Raw genomic sequence first — 16,353 nt, 5'->3', positions numbered from 1 at the left:
ACTTAAACCTCATAAAAGAAGAAAAAAACAAAAGAAAAAAAAAAAATGGTTGTTATAGTTACATTGCTGGTTAAAATTTGCCAGGATTAGCTTGTTTTGCTTGGCTGTTTATTATTATCATTATAAATTCTATTATTATGACTTTTTGGCTACACGTCAGACTAATAAAGCAATTTTGAGACATCCATTTATGTTGTATGGTATCTTGACCTTTGTCACAAAGTAGGATACTTTGAAGACAATATAATTCATCAGATAATCTAAAAATGTACTAATAATGAAAAATAATCAGGAGTTAACTAGTTAACAGGTTTTAGTTTTTTGTGATTAACTAATGAGTTTCAGCATTATCATTGCCATCACAAATGTGAAGGACCTGTAAATGTAAATTTATTATGCTAACCAATTCCTTCTTCCAACCACTGGCAAACTATCACACTGAATTAAAATAGCTAAATCAAACAGTACAGAATTGGATTCATTTACTCTCTTACACATCCCTTTTACTATCAGTACTAGAAAGACAAGCTGAGGTCAAAAGGCAAAATAAAGCAAGAGCTTAAAATGTATCAAAAGACCTGCTTAGCCATTTTATCTTCAGTCACTATGCGTAAAATTGTTATTTTACCGTGCTGCTCTCCACATGGCTCTCTTCTCTGCCTCCAGAGCGCGTTTCTCAGCAGGGGACAGGTCCTTGTCAGGGGCAACAGCCAGCTCGGGGCTTTGCATACGAAGTCTCTCTTGATGTCTGCGCTCCGCTTTGGCCGTGCGGATGGGAGCCGCCGATTCCCCGGGGTACACTGGGATCAAACTGACAAGACAGGAGGAGGAGAAATGGTGACTACGGCGACAAAAGCGACAGTACGTGGACATTCAAAGATGTGATACGGTAAGTTGTCATTACCCAGTCATGGAGTTGGGCCTCTGCTCCAGCCTAAAGCTGTCCTCCAGTGAATTCCTCTGAGAGTCTCCCTTACCATCAACAGAGGAGGGTCTACACACGAGAGGAACAGTTTGCTGAAGAAATGAAAATGGAAAAATTATGTATAAAAGCGATAACGATATACAGTTTCTTACCCTGAGCTGCCACAGTAGCTTGGGGGTGTGACGTTGTAGCTCGGTGGTGTGGAGCAGAGCTGAGATGGGGTGGATACTGGCTCCACCTTGTACTCCACTCCATCCAGCAACACCTTGCCGGTGGCCTTCATCTGAGCCACCTGCTTAGCCAGGTCCTCCTCCTCATCCTCCTCATCTTCATCCATCAAGTACTCCTGCGCCCGCTGCTCAAACTTCCTCGCTGGGGTGAGATGAACAGACCGGTTTTTAAGTTTTGAGGGCAGGTCACCCGAGTCAGATATTTTTATTAGTTATTAGCAAGGGATGTTCAAGGAGGCACACTGGAAACATACCTTCTTCCTCCCTCATTTTCTTGAGGTCATCCTCTCCAACAAGAGAGACTCGAGGTTTGGGTTTTTCTGGAGTCTGCTGCTTTACGTCGATCTCGAAATACTTCTGTCTGTCCCTGAAAGAGCGCTGCTCTGGGCTGTCCCTACCACCAGGAGAAGGACTCTGTGTGGTCGCAAGAAAAATCAAGGACAGAATACAAAATGATAGACGTTAGAATGGATAAGTGCTGAGATCTTAGCACCTGAAATATTCACAAGTGAGAGAACGGCAAAATAAAGGCCAATTTTTGCTGCTAAAAGTTTGGTTTTTATTGCGGTTTGCCAAAAGAGCAGGGGCTATCACAAGAGACCGCCACAGAAAAAAAAAGTACCACGAACCAGGAAGAAAGAGAAAAAATTAATTCAGAACCCAACACCATTGAGCTGATTTAAGGTCAATTAACTGGCAGTGGCATTATTGACAGAAGTAGCACGGCTGTCTCACAGTCTCCGAGGGCAGAGACACCACCACCGGTCAAGCCAAGCACACCACGGCCCAGAGGAAGAATAGGGCTGCCGTAGCTGTGGTGGAGGTGGTGGGTACCTGCAGGTCCATTGAAGGCCTGGAGAGGCGAGGCACTGCTGCCAGGTTTATATACTCTCGACGGTCAGATGCGAGGGAGGGCTGGGTCACACCCTTACCAGCTCCCTCCTGACCATCAATGCCATCATCAAACACCTCGTTGTCCAACTCAGGCTGAAAAGGCCACAAAGGTTGTCAGCAGGCTGTCAGACTAAGATCCTTTTTTTTTTTTTTTTTTTTAAGTAACTGCAGTACATTTGGAACATATCTAAAATCTGCCGATTCAATATTCACTTGTTAAATATTGTATTGTCTTGAATATAAGATGATCGCACTTTTTCCAACTCCTGTGTTTGGGGGGGAAAAAAAAAAGACTGTCAAGATAAAAAACGCTTTCAGATTAGTTCTGCTGGAAAAATTCCCCTCAGTGTACTATTAGTCCAAGGAGAAGATAGTCCTCAACCTTTAAGTATTTTTTTAAAACATGAAACGCTTCCACTAAAGCATAACATTAATCCCCTTTGTCTGTAACACTCATGCCCACACATTGTCAGGGTTTTGACGAGTCAAGATCATTTTCTCTCACTGTTAGCATTTTTCAGACTGACTTTTTGAGCTCGTCATCATGACATTAATTACTGTCTGCTTTGAATTTGATTATTGGTTGAGTGGAGCTTAAAGTGTTGACATCTTTTAACATACGCTTAAAACCTACTATCTTTAGTCCGGCTTTTGATTAGAATGCTTAATGGCCATTATTTAATTCATTATTTAAAAAATATAGCATTAATGTTTTTAAATGTTTTTATTCCACCTTACCTATTGTTATTGTCTTTATTATTTTATTTTTATCACTTCCATTTCTTGGCTGCATTAGTCTCAATTTGTTTTACTATTTACATTTGTACTGTCTTATTATCAGCATGTCATGTGTAAAACATGGGACTAACCTGTATGAAAGGTGCTATGCAAATAAACTTTAATTTATTAACAAAATGATTCAGTCTGTTCTGCAGTGAAGACTTTGGGAGAAGCTTTGAGCTTGTTTTTACATCAGGAAGGAAATTCCTCTATGGCAGCAAAACACTTTACTCAGAAACTCCTGTAGGCTAAAACCACCAAAAAAAAAAAACCATACCTGTCAACAGTAGTAAAATCTGATGATGTGAGCACATAAGCCTATAGTCCTCAAATAATAACAATAATGATAATATAATAATAAATTATTATTTTACACTCAGGCCAATAAGGTACAACAGACAGCTGTGCTTTTATTTTATTTTTTGGTCAATACGTTCACTTACCTCTGGAGAAGGTTGCTTTGGGTGGAAATTGTTCCTCATGCCATACAAGTCCTGTTGGGCAGAGCAGGAAATAAACCACATTGTTAGTAAATTTAAGGTGCCTCAGACTCAGGATAGGACAGAGATACAGAGCAGGCAGACTGATTAGCAGCTGGGATACAATATATACAAAAAGAGGACTGAATATTAGTACACGAGCCACACATGGATGTACGAATGGATCAAGAGTCAACACCAGTATGACAGATGATGGCACTGGAGTACAAAAACCAACGATGAAGGCATTCCACACGTCACAGCACGTCACAGGCCCCCCCAACACAGAGCAGGCTCCTTTGTAGGACAACCTGCTCCTGTCAGGAGGAGGGCGGGGCGAGACCAACCAATCAGCAGAGCATGCTTGTGTCGTGACCCGGGCGAGTCCGGGCAGCATGGCCTACCTGCGGTGGCTCCAGCACTGCCAGTGAGCGAGGCACGGCGGCAAATGCCTTGTATGCCTGCTTGACATTCATGGGGAACTCGTCAGGCGAGGTGGGGGAGGGGGCACGAGGCTGCAGTGGGGAGGACGGGGGGCATGGAAGGTGGGGTAGGTCCATATGGTAAAAGGAGACGAGGGGGAGAAGAGGAGGTAGGGAGGGCAGACAGACACAGACATAGAGGAGAGGGTAGACTATGAAAAAACCAGCAAAGTTGAAGAAGACTGTGGAGGAGAAAGGTGAAAAGCATGGCAGCTGGTTTCATGTGAGAGAGGAGGGAGGATGCCAGAATAAAGACAGACAGTAGGGCTTGGAAAGTTCAAAGCCATGACAGATTTTTCTGCATGAGCACCTTTGTGAAACAATCACGAAGATGTGAGATGAAACCATAGGTTTGTCATCATTTACCAATTCAGTTATGCTGCTTGCCAAAAGAAGAAATGAGCCAACATTTCCGCAAGCTGCCATTATGAGGAGTTATGTTTGATTCAAGACCTCAGAGTCAGGTTGGATGCCCTATTTGCAGGTGTAGATCAAACACCGAGAACCTCCAGGAGTGCCTGGGGGTCACAGACAGCAGCACCTACGCAGACTCAGCTCCCCTGTCAATTCCATTACAGGTCTCTTTCTTTGGTTCTAGCCTCATTTAGAAACAAATATCATTCTTGTGCCATAACTATCTGTGTATCTGCTCCACTGTTAGACACCATTTGATGCTTTTGGGGGTTGTGCAGTCACGGTACACGGCACAGAGCTGAGAGCGGTGGAAAACAGCGCTACGTGGTGGTGAGGGGTCTTACAGAGGTCTGGGAGTTGAAGGGGGAGGGGCCATGCTGGAAGGGGTTGGGACTGTGGCTGTCCGGAGTGGCAGGAGAGGTACTTGGCCGCACACGGCCAACTGGCTGGATGGCACCCGGTCGCGTCTGCAGAGAAAACAAATGATATTTTACATAAATGAAATGTCAGACATTCCTAACTTTAGGATGAAAGATGAATGGATCAAAATGAATAGAGTCAATGTTGGAAATGCACCTGAGCATAAAATACCATTCAGATTATTGATTTATGGCATATTGAAGCGATACTGGAAAGTACCCAGTATCCAATCTATTCTTTTTTAAACAATCTAATTAAATCTTTATATCTTCCAAAAAGCGTAAGTAGTGTGACAGACAAAAACTCATATGAAACCCATACTCACTTTTTTTTTTTTTTAGAAAAAAAGTTAGAGAGCACCAACAAGCCAACAAACTAAATGCCTAGAAATTTAAATATAACTTTGAACAATAATTTAATAAATCGTTGTAAATAATGTAGTCTTGGGATGAAAATGGAATCACTTTGGCATGTCCGTCTGATAAATATCTCCTAAAAGAGCCAATATATTGTCTTGATATATTGGTAAACCAGTGTGATCAGTCCGACTCCGCTATACAAGTTATTTTCTGAGGCTTATTTTCAAACACAGACACTCACTGATGATGAGGTGTTCTCCTTGGCAGTGGGAGTGGAGGTGTAATGAATGTTTGCCTGAAAAAAAAATTAAAACAAAATAAAGCAATGACAACGAAATAAAAATGCACGGATCTGCACCTTCTACTTGACTTCTAGCAGTCACTTAATTTTAACTATCGGAGTTTCTTTAGGATGATGCCAGGCCACGAATGCAACAACACCAGGGTTTACCTTGAGCCAATTTGATCTCTAATTGTGGCCTCTTTGCCACATTCTGCTAAACTCTCATTTTTTGTTTTTAAGTGTGTGTGTGTGTGTGTATATATATGAATGTGTGTATATTATTTTTTAATACATATAAAAAAAGGTATTAACTACACTCTTAATAGATAACAGCTCAAGGAAAATTTGAATTTTTATTTTATTATCATCCTTTTAGAGAATATTAAGTCAGAGCTGCTCAGTGAGAGACATGAAGGACAATCAGTCAAAAATCTACTCCCACGGAATGCACATCCAGTCTACATGAGGCCAAAAGCATCAGTAATCAGCTGACCATGGCGAAGCAGTCACATGCTTTTCAGACTGGCAGACATGACAGCTGAACTAGTTAGTCTCTCCTTGTTTTATTAAGAGATGCAGGGCTCAGAGCAGCTGATATGTGCTAAAAAAAAAAATCAGGCCAGAGCAGAGGGGGCCATAAGACCCACTTACGAAGCGGGTCTCCCTGCCTGCACACAGGGAGCTGTTGAAAGAGTGGTGGCTGGGCTAAGGGTGGGAAGGAAGGTCAGAAGGGTCAACTGTACCTCTATAGTGTTGGAAGTCACTCATGGAAAAGGAGAAAATAAAGTGAAGAGATGATATGAAAACAGATGATTTATAATAGGAGTGGTAGGTGTTTAAGCTGCTCACCGGTTGAATAGTGGGAGAGTAGGGTGCTTCCCTGATTGGGCTGTCCGTCCTGGTGAAATCAGAGGAAGGCGCCTGGAAAATCAAAGACCATAACACCAAAAACACAATTAACAGCTACTCTTACTTTTTTTGAGTGCACTGGAAAAAAAAAAAAAAAAAAAAAAAGAGTATAGTAAAGAAAAAAAAACAAAAAACAAGTTTCACTGGTTAGTCCTGCGGTAAATTCATCTTCCATTATATTCAAAAAACGAGCTGTGTGTTTATCGATGCCGATAAACATACACTTTTCTGTGCATTTGTGCATCTTGCAGGTCGTGGTCCTTGGTGATTTATGACCCTCCTTGCAGCTGTTGGGAAAGACATTCCAGCCGAACCAGACTATGTAGTGACTATGTGCCCAAATGCCCCACGAGGTGCCAAAAGCTCTGTGCTTACAGCAAAAACATGCACCAGCTCAGCTCTGTAATACCTTGAGATTAATAAACTCAAACCTGGACACACTTCCTCAGAGAAAAATGCTTTCCCCATGAACGTTTGCACCGACAGAAAACCTTTTTACCACATTAATCTGTCTCCTCAAGCCACCACTAACAAACCCACCTTTAGGAATTTGATTTGTATTGGGGCCATCCATCTAGAGCCGCAAACTGCATTTATTTTCATTCTCAATTAATCAAGAAAATAACTAAGATCAATTACTTCCTTTGTCTAAAAAATGTCAGTAGATGGTGAAAAACATCCATCTCAGTTCTGCAGAGCCCTTTGAAACCCAAAGAAATTCAGTTTATAATCATGGAAGACTAAGTAAACCAGCATTCACATGTTAAAAGCTGGAATCAGATAATTTTGGTCTTTAAAAATGACTCAAAATGATAATTATCAACATTGGTGCAGATTAATTTTCTGTCTACCAAGTAATTGTTGCAGCTCTACAAAGATGTATGCATACTTGTTATTACGTGGTGCTTTAGATATCACGTTTCAATCCAAAAAAATCTAGGTTACAAGTGAAAGACATTTCTTTGGATCATATTAGCGTGACTGTTAAAAAGTTAAAAGTTGCATAACGTCTGGATGCAATATGTATGATCCATTTCAAGGGACATAATAAAGCAAAACAACAAACTGTGTTCAGTAACACACCATGCTGCCTCCAAACCACACTCAGGCAGACGTCTTGCCTTGCTGAACAACCATGGCTGCAGTTGGCCTTGTTTCCCATAGCCAACAGGAGGCCCTGACAGGATCTGCTCTCCAGGAGGAAGGTCTTTTCCTTTGCGATTGGCCACCAAGAAAGGGTTCTCTTTGAAGCAAATAGGCTGAGAGTCCACCAGGCACTCCTCTTCTTCAGGTACAAATGTTGCTGAATTAATGGTTGTTGATGAGCCAGCACTGTCGGCAGTGGAGGTCCCATTAGGGGGGAGCTGGGATCCATGAAGATATTCGTGCTCTGTGTTTAGACCAGGGCAGGACTCAGGGTCCATGTGGCTGAGGGGTTTTGTGGGGTGACCTAAGCTTAAGCCCGGAGGCTCTAAAGGGGCTCCATACTGGGCCTGCAGGGGGGCCTCCATTGGAGCAGTCAGACTGTCAGAAGTAGAAAACTGAACAGGAGGAAAGGGGGAGGACAGATACTGTAAACTGACATAATAAAGGAAGGACAGAGAAAGCTCCACTCACTCACTGTAACTCACACAAAGGAAATTAAGTGGAAAGTTTTAAAAACAACAGAGGAGAAACTGAAAAGGCAGGTTCATATCAAGGAGATTAACAGATAATCCTGGTTTAATACAACCTTTCCTCTATTTTCATAGGTTTGGCCATGATTTCTATAAGTAATGATAAAACTTTTTCCACCAAAGTAATTGCTGAGATCTAGAAAAACTATGACACTACTAGAATTCAACAGGGCAAAACCTCAATCATTGAGTTTCACCACAATTTAAAGTGTAACTTCACTTTGAGTCCTGAGCCTAACTCTACCCACTCCATAATTTTGAAAAATGCTAAAAAAGTGGTCAGCAGGCTGAGAAGGGGGCGTGGATGCGTGAGGCAGGAGTTGCTCAGCTGAGATCCCCACGCCCGACAGAAAGAGAGCGACACACCCTATGCTAGAGGGATCTTTTGAGGTGGAGGTCTTTTCCCCTCCAGAATCACCTGAGGTGGACATTACTGTGGTGGAGGACCATGGTGGAGCTGTATCAATTATAGCTCTTGGCTCTGCCCCAGTAATGCCTGAAGCCAGAAGCTCTCGGTGCAGAGCATGTAGTTGGAATAGCAATCTTGTGAAAAATGCCGATCACAAAGGTACATAGCAATATGTTGCTGTCGACGGACCTGCTGCCATCTGCAACCATTGCCAAGCCATACGAGGGTTAAAGGGAAGAATGCTTCTACAGCTGTCAAAAGCATAAGTCTTGACCAAAATTGAAAAATACTATACAGAGGGTTAGCAAAAAGTTGCATAAACTCCTGTGAATGATGTGTCTCAATCAGTATATATTTGAGCTCAATGTCACAGACTCCTCACAGCCGCCTGATTAAAAGGCGTTAACATTATTATTATTATTATTATAACGCAGCTTTTTATGACATAAATAAATCCAAATCCGTTTACTCTATGTGGGTTCAGGATTATTTAAAACAGTAGATGGTGTGTTGAGCCATTTTCAACCCACAAAATGCTGATTTTTATAACTTTGGTAAGAAATATCATTATCAACACCAACATTGATGTGTTTCATCAAAGTACAGTCATATCTTTTAGTTTACAGCTCAAACACGTTTACTTGTGCAGTACCTCTCAGTAAACCCTGTTTGAGAACAACACAGAATAGCTGGTGGACTCAATTTAATCCCTCCTTGAGGAAAAGATTGTATATGACAAATTATTGCAAGTGCAGTAGGTGAAAGCTGATATAGGAAGTTGACATTTTGACCAACAACTTTCCTGTTCATCTTCAATTTAGCTTCCAAATAAGTCTGGCTAATCTGGTGGTTAGTTTAAAACCCTGTCTACTTCTTTGACTGCTCGTGTCTTGCCGTGTTTTTGTGTGTGTGTGTGTGTGTGTGTGTGTGTGTGTGTTTGTGTTTGTCTATTAAATTGTCAGAAAATGCCCATGACAATTTCCCATGTTAAAAGCCCAAACACATTCAATTTACACTGACATAAAAAGGAGCGCAAACACTCACATTTGAGAAACTGATGTTCAGTGTTTCTTTGTCAAGAATGTTTTGTAAACTCTGCTTGAAATATGACAAACAATTAATCAATCATCAAAATAGGTCACAATTCATTTTGTGCTGAAAATGTTTCAGTGAAATCAAGAAAGCTTTTGGGAAAATAAATAATAAAAGTAAATTTAAGTTTAGAGTAGAAAATCTCATGTCTTAGTATGTGGTTTTATTAACAGAAACTTGACAGATATACCCTAGCTGCTAAAAAGCATTTCTTACATCACTAAATCTTTCCTGAAGCCTTTAAGATAGGTTTCGCAGTGCTCATCGTCCAAGACTTGTTAACTGATGCTGCATGCTGCAGTTCAGGTTCTTGGCCTCTGCCTTAACCATATTATCAGAGCAGCGAGACATTTGGGCTCCAGCAAACCTTCAAATCCTACTTTACACTACTGGTCAAAAGTTTTCCAGGGATTAAGCCTTGAAAGTTAATGCAAACAACTCTTACAGGTTCCCTGACTTTTGTTGATTATGTACAAACCCTCTGTCTGTACAAAGGCAGTGCTGGAACAAAATGTGTTGCTACAAACTCTGATGCAGTATTAGGACAACACTGTGCTACAGGAAGTGGTACTGTATCAGAATGGTGAGAAAAAGGTAGGTAACAAAGGAAGACAGACTGGTTGGTCAGGGGTTCATCCTACAACAAGATAATGACCCAAAACATTAGAAGAAAAGAATTAGAAGGTGGTTTTTAAACGATGGAAGACCAGCACAGTCTCCAGACTTATAGACCCTATGGAACTGGTTTTGGATGAACTGGACAGAAGGTAAAAGAAGAGCGACCTACTAGTGCAATACATTTGTGGGAACTTCTGAAACAGTGTTGGAACGAAGTTTCTGAGCAATATTTGATTTCAGTGGTAGAAAAAAATGTCACAAGTGTGTTTGGCTCCTGAATGAGTCCAAAATTTAAAACTAAATTTATTAAATTCAATTAAATTTATTACATCAAAAAGATTCCATGATACCTTTATTTTTAAATCTCCAATTGTTTATTTGTTCAATGCCCTAATTTCTGAAACACAGACACTGAATTATGTGTTGTAAAACTTTTGTCCAGTAGTTTACTTAGCAGAGATGAAGGTTGATGACATGAGGAGCGAAAATATGCAATGTTTAAACTAACCCATGTAAAGAAACCCATAATAGCAAACTTAAGTGCCTTTCTTTGTTTTGTTTTTTAACATACTCATGACCTGAAAATACATAAACCTTCAAGTCATCCCAGAACACTAAATTTGGATCCTAATTAGAAATTAATTAGACGTGACCTTGACATATCTGGTGATAAATCAAAATAGTCAGACCAAGAATACAAGCATTGTGAAGCACTTGTGTCTCTCTCTACATGCTGACTATAAGAGTCGGTGGTGTGATGAGGGTCAGTGGGATGGAATGTGAACGAGTGCCCTTTTGGCTCTGGGACAGACTGTGAGGGACAGCTGGGGTTTTGGTGTGCGAGAGGAAAGCGAGGCCGCTAGCTCGACAGCATGCCAACATACTGAGTTAGCCATGCTGGGTTAAAGCTGCAAGTCAAAGGAACCGGGAGCTGAACAACTGGTACTATTAACTGTACAATGGATATTTCTAGCCTTTAGTTTTGACTGGCTGAAATTTAGTTTTAACACGTGAAATACCAGTAACAAACATCTCATGCTGAATTGCTTACCAGAAGAGCATTTGGCCAAATATTTTTCCAAGCAAAATTAAATTAAAATGGATTAAAAAGTAGACTTATACAATTTCTTACCGAAAACAATGGCATATTAATACAATTTTACTTGGTCTGAACTTTTTCATGCCTTATACCTCAGTTGTTACAAAAGTCACTATAAACTGTCCTTTGTCATAAACCCCATGTGAAAATCTGAATAAACAGACTTTGGGGATTTTGGAAATACCTTCAGAACAGCAGTAACAGCAGTTGTTAAACAACCTTCTGGATTTTTCAAAGATCACCAGGTATTTTTCAGAAAATCGAATTCTTCACTCTGTGACTTGATTGGTAATACACAAGAGACACAAACTGGGGCTAACTGCACAATAAGTTCCAGTAATATTAAGCCCCTTTAAGCCCCCCAGTCACCCCTTTATGTTAAAGTGATGGCAATTTAACATGTTGGCTTCATGTCTGAATAAGCACCCTGGTCACTTTTAAGTGAAAATAATGATGGCCGTCTTGTATTACCAATGCTTAGACCACACTTGTTCGTTTTCAAGTTAAGTTTAAACCTTCTAAACTTTTTAAAGTATATCAGAAAACTGATAAGCAGATTATTTTGGTGTGCATCCAACAGAAAAATCAAGTCAAATCAAATCAAAACTTCTAGGCATTCTGAATATTGCTTAATTTGTTACAAGTTCACTAAAACACTAACTGGGTTCGGATTATATAGTTTGAAAATATGTATTAAAGAGAAAAAAAACAAAAAATAATCAGATCCTTTCAGTGATTACTTTTCAAAGAGCTCATGTCTAAAGCCAAATTTAAAAAAAAAACAAAAAAACAAGATATGTTCACAAAACCTTCACACCTTCCACACATACACACAGCTGAATTAGCGTAGAAGTTGGCAGAAAATGAAAGACAAGAATCACTGACAGGAGCAGAGATAAGCACAATAAAGTGGGAAGAAAAATAAAAAAGCTAAAACAGTCAACGCTTGTCTATTGAGCAGCTTTATACTCACTGTAGGATGATAACAGTACAGCACTGTATGTCCACTCAAACCTACTCCTCAGAGGACTTTGAGAACTCCAACTGAAGCAATTGTCTGTTCCTCTTAGATGGCTCCCTCCCTCTTTGTCTGGCACCCCACCCACCCAACAGACTCCATCCAATTCTGAACCAGATGCAGGTTTAAAATATCACCAAGGACAGGCCAGTTGATAGTGGGCAGCTGTCCCCTTCCCCCATCTCGCCACCTCTCTCTTACACACTTACACTCTATATCAACTAAGACAGGGCCTGCCCTTTGGCCATGCTTCCTTTGTACTATATACTACTGTAAACTTGTACTGTAAAATTCTTTTTAGTTGTCTTTTATATTTTCTGATCTTGATTCTTTCTGGATGAGGTTGGTCTTCACATTCTTTTTCCAAACTTCTTGATAAGCCCTTGGTTTTCATGTTATTTCTTCAATCCAAATAGGTCACGTCTGCTCTTGTTAATCGATGTAGGACAGAGTTTCATCACATTGACTTAATATGTTGGACCGGCTTTGCCTTGGAACCTTAAGTTACTAGTCCATAATGCTGATTTGGGGTTATGCACATGGAGAGGGGTTAACATTCCCGTTCCTGGACTCGTAACTGGTCGGCTATGGGTCACTCGAGTTTTCCGTGGACATAAACAAGAGGAATTCCTTGAGGAAGTATATTCTGAGGTTTGAGACCATTTCCAACATAGCCCACACAAAAATACAAGCCATTCACAACTCAAACGAAGCATTCACAACTCAAAAACAACTCAAAAACAAAAATGACACTAAATCATTTTGATGACAAAATGATTTAGTGTCAAAGCCAGTGACGTTTCATCTACTTTCTTAAGACATTAGAACACACAGAGACACTTACCCTGTTGACCTTCTGCAGACTGGTGGTTGGCAGTGCAGCCAAGGTTTTGTAGTCAAGTTTTAGAGGTCCAGTGCCAATGTTCTACAGGGAAATAAATAGAAACAGAGGTGAGGAGGAGGCCTAGGTCGAGGTTTATTATACAACAGGCATGTATTCAAACTGAACTAGTTCAACTGGGAAAGGCCGTGTATGGAAGTGTAGAGAACCTTTCCTATGAGGATCAACACTTCTATTTTAATAAACAGGCTAGAGAATTTCCCGTACGCCCAACATGTAACGTGTTGTTATATTAAAAGGAATGTCAAGTCACACTTTGGAGTGGATTCTTCCTCACTGTCTGGCCTTTAAAGTAATATGGATAAGTTGTTTATAAGAATCAATATTAGAGGAGCTTTCTGACATCTATAGGTGTGTATAAGATTTTGTTTGTTTCTCCTCAATCTAAGTGATTGCTAAGTGATTGCTTGCAACGAAAGCAAAAAAGATTGTGACTTTGATAACTTTCGAGAGATGTAAAATTCTTTCACAGTATTATAAACCTCTCTGCAGAGTTTTGGCTTCTGATAAGCCTTCAAACTCATGGATATATTACTCAGAGTGGACTTTTATGTATCGTATTTCACTGTCTCACCATTACCTGAAACAACACACCCCCACCAATGCAGCCTGTTGCTTGAGTGATGAGATGTGTTTTAGGTCTCAATGCCAAGCTCCGCCTGGACTAACCTGTAGGAACATGTCCCTCTGCTGGCTTTTTACTCACCAACACTACCAACTGTTGCCACATGAACGCCTGAACAAATCAGAGCAATATCTCCCAATAAGCAAACCTGATTATGTGGTGTTTTTACCTTTATGTCATCTGGACACCTTTTTGCGTATCTCACAGCTTTCTCCAGTAAAACTAGGCCAGTCTGAATAATGCTCGAGACTGATTTAATCAAGAAAACCAAAAAAGATGATTCTATTTTCTCTGAAAATCCAGGGATAGGTAGCATGTCAAAATCCTGTGGCAGCAGCTCTGTGATGTTTGTGGTTAAACCACCGTTTTGCACAGACAGGAAGGTTTTTCTGAGGACCTGTCGTTGAGGAGTGTCTCACCTCAGTCTCCTCTTCTAGCAGGCGAGTTGCCTCCTCACGCTCCAAGCGCATTCGCTCCTTCACCAAGAAAGGAAGGGGAGGAGGAAGAGAATACAGAAGGGAAGACACCCAACCACACAGCCACACAGTAATGCAATGAAAGGTGAAATGAGAAGGTGGAGGACAGGAGTGTTACAGGGGGTGAAGTATAGAAAAATAACAGTGCAGAAGGTGGTATGGAGATGGGATGATTGGATGATTTTGTATCACACCAAACACACCAAAGGTAAAGGAGAGATGAGAGAAAAAACAGAAGGGAAAGAAAGGATAGAATCCACACACATTAAAAAGTACTCTATTCATTAGCTATGGGAGCAGAAAAAGCATGCAAGGTGGGACATTGCAGGAATAGTTCTGTCAAACCCTATACCCACACCGGGTGCAGAGGAGAAGCTTCATTCACTCGATAACAGACAAACCTGATCTCCTGACTAACGCTCCACCCTGCAGTAATGTGCAGACTCGAGTTTGGCATTTTCCTGAGCTATGTTGGAGTATAAACCGAATTCTCTTGTTTTGCTGTATTGCTATCTATCTGCTGATCTGACAGAAAAAAAATAGCCTCTAGCCTTTCCACAACATTAATTGATTTTCTGTTTCACTTACCACTTTCTCCATCTCTTCTCGCTCCCACTGTGATGTCTCTCTCACCATCTCAGACTCCTGAAGAAGAGCAAGATTTAAGATCCTTAAAATCCCCAAAAATGGTAACTATTCATCTTGTAAATCTTAGTGAGAGAGCTGCTAGTCTGAGTAACTTAAACCAATGAAATTTCCATATTAATTATGTTCTGACTGTGTGTGATAAAAACTGAATGATCGAAAACTCTAAATGTATCAAAGTGTACAGAGGAACAACAAAAACTAGCATTCAATAAACCAACAGGCCCCTACATTCCTTTAGTACGGGCAGCCTCCCAAAAGCTAATCTGGACAAAATAAACAACTGTGCTGGCGCTTTCTGGCTGCTCTGGTGGAAAGATGGGTATGTGTGGTGTGCGTGGCTGGAGTGAGTCAAACGCCACTCCACCTGCTAACACCAAACTGCTGTGGAAGCACAGTGGTGGTGTAACGGAATCGCTGAACAAAACGTTTGATTCATGTGTTGACTTGAATGGCATTCGGATGATACCAAATTGTACTTTTGGTTCCTGGTGTACAAACCAAAGCTCTGCATTGCCCTTGTGTAAGTTTTGGGAGCTTTGTGAAGCCTTAACACTGTATTCACTAACTTCCATAAGCACAGTCAGTGGGTGCCTAATCTTAACTGCACATATAATGTTGACATCGATAGCTAAGTTATATAATCAGTTAAGATGAATAATCAGTGGATAAAACAGTGTAAAATCTGTATTGTACCTTCTGTATGATGTCCATCTCTTCTGGGCTCAGGTCTCTATCTATAGAAGAGATGCTTTCCATACTGTTCTTACGTACGATGCCTGTTGCAAACGGGTTGGCAATGATGCCAGGAGATGCCTGGAAATGGACCCAAACAGAATTTTGGTTGAAACGGAAACTGAAAAAGTACTTTTTAAAACAGAGTAGGAAACTTTTAAGAAAATTATTTAGCATCAACTCTGCAGGTAATACTGACGATTAATGATTGTTTAGGTAATTTTTAAAGTAAAAGCAGTAGTAAAATGCCAAATATTTTCCTGTTCCAGCTTCTCAAATGTGAAGATTTTGTGCTTTTCATTTGTCATATATCATTTTAGACTAAGTATATATATAGGTTTTGGACTTCTGGAGAAAGACATCTGAAGATGTCACCTTGTGCTCTGGGAAGTTATATTGGGTACTTTTCCCCATTTTTGACATTATGTAGACTAGATGATTAATCGATTAATCTGCCAATTAATTTTTCAATTAAACGATAATGAAAATAATAATGCAGCCCTTAAAACAATGCTTTATTAGAGGTCATTCAAGTTCATTCTATATTATTAACTTCCATTCCTTAAGCACGTTAAACCCACAGTTTATACAGTATTGTTTCCTTTTACTGTCTCTGTCATTGAAAGAAAATTTTGTCCAAATCCAACTCCTCACGGAGTCTCACCTCCACTGCAGTTACTTTGTGTGGGTCAAAGCCATCACACACCAGCATGACCAGAGAGTCTCCCACAGCACGAAGCACTCGCACCGCCTCTGTGTGCGTCATACCCAGCAGGCTGTGGTTGTTCACCTCGAGGATCCGCATGCCAACCTGCAGTCGACCGTCTCTTGCAGCTGCTCCACTTGAACTCACCTGTTTGAATACGAACCAAAGTATGACAAGT

The 16,353-nt window shown here is 40.6% G+C and overlaps 1 protein-coding gene across 5 annotated transcripts in view; it reads right to left on the bottom strand.

The window, feature by feature from the left end:
• scrib (scribble planar cell polarity protein) overlaps positions 1-16,353 on the bottom strand; it is a 71,892-nt gene that overhangs the window by 10,263 nt on the left and 45,276 nt on the right. For 2 of the 5 annotated variants that reach the window (XM_040126603.1, XM_040126606.1), the window contains exons 24-38: positions 16,134-16,322; positions 15,431-15,550; positions 14,678-14,734; positions 14,033-14,089; positions 12,932-13,012; positions 7,297-7,716; positions 6,116-6,187; positions 5,225-5,278; positions 4,549-4,671; positions 3,713-3,823; positions 3,273-3,323; positions 1,410-1,569; positions 1,078-1,297; positions 905-994; positions 629-811 (exon numbers count right to left, since the gene is read on the bottom strand). In XM_040126603.1, the coding sequence (XP_039982537.1) occupies positions 629-811; positions 905-994; positions 1,078-1,297; positions 1,410-1,569; positions 3,273-3,323; positions 3,713-3,823; positions 4,549-4,671; positions 5,225-5,278; positions 6,116-6,187; positions 7,297-7,716; positions 12,932-13,012; positions 14,033-14,089; positions 14,678-14,734; positions 15,431-15,550; positions 16,134-16,322 (1,988 nt within the window). Of the gene's footprint in view, positions 1-628; positions 812-904; positions 995-1,077; positions 1,298-1,409; positions 1,570-1,989; positions 2,143-3,272; positions 3,324-3,712; positions 3,824-4,548; positions 4,672-5,224; positions 5,279-6,115; positions 6,188-7,296; positions 7,717-12,931; positions 13,013-14,032; positions 14,090-14,677; positions 14,735-15,430; positions 15,551-16,133; positions 16,323-16,353 lie in introns of all 5 variants that reach the window. The other 3 variants (XM_040126602.1, XM_040126604.1, XM_040126605.1) reach the window with 3 other exon arrangements.

This window comes from Xiphias gladius, chromosome 5 (assembly GCF_016859285.1).
Source record: "Xiphias gladius isolate SHS-SW01 ecotype Sanya breed wild chromosome 5, ASM1685928v1, whole genome shotgun sequence".
NCBI classification, from domain to species: Eukaryota; Metazoa; Chordata; class Actinopteri; order Istiophoriformes; family Xiphiidae; genus Xiphias; species Xiphias gladius.
The sequence above is the reverse complement of the archived record's forward strand: the minus strand, read 5'-3'. Positions and strand labels throughout refer to the sequence as shown.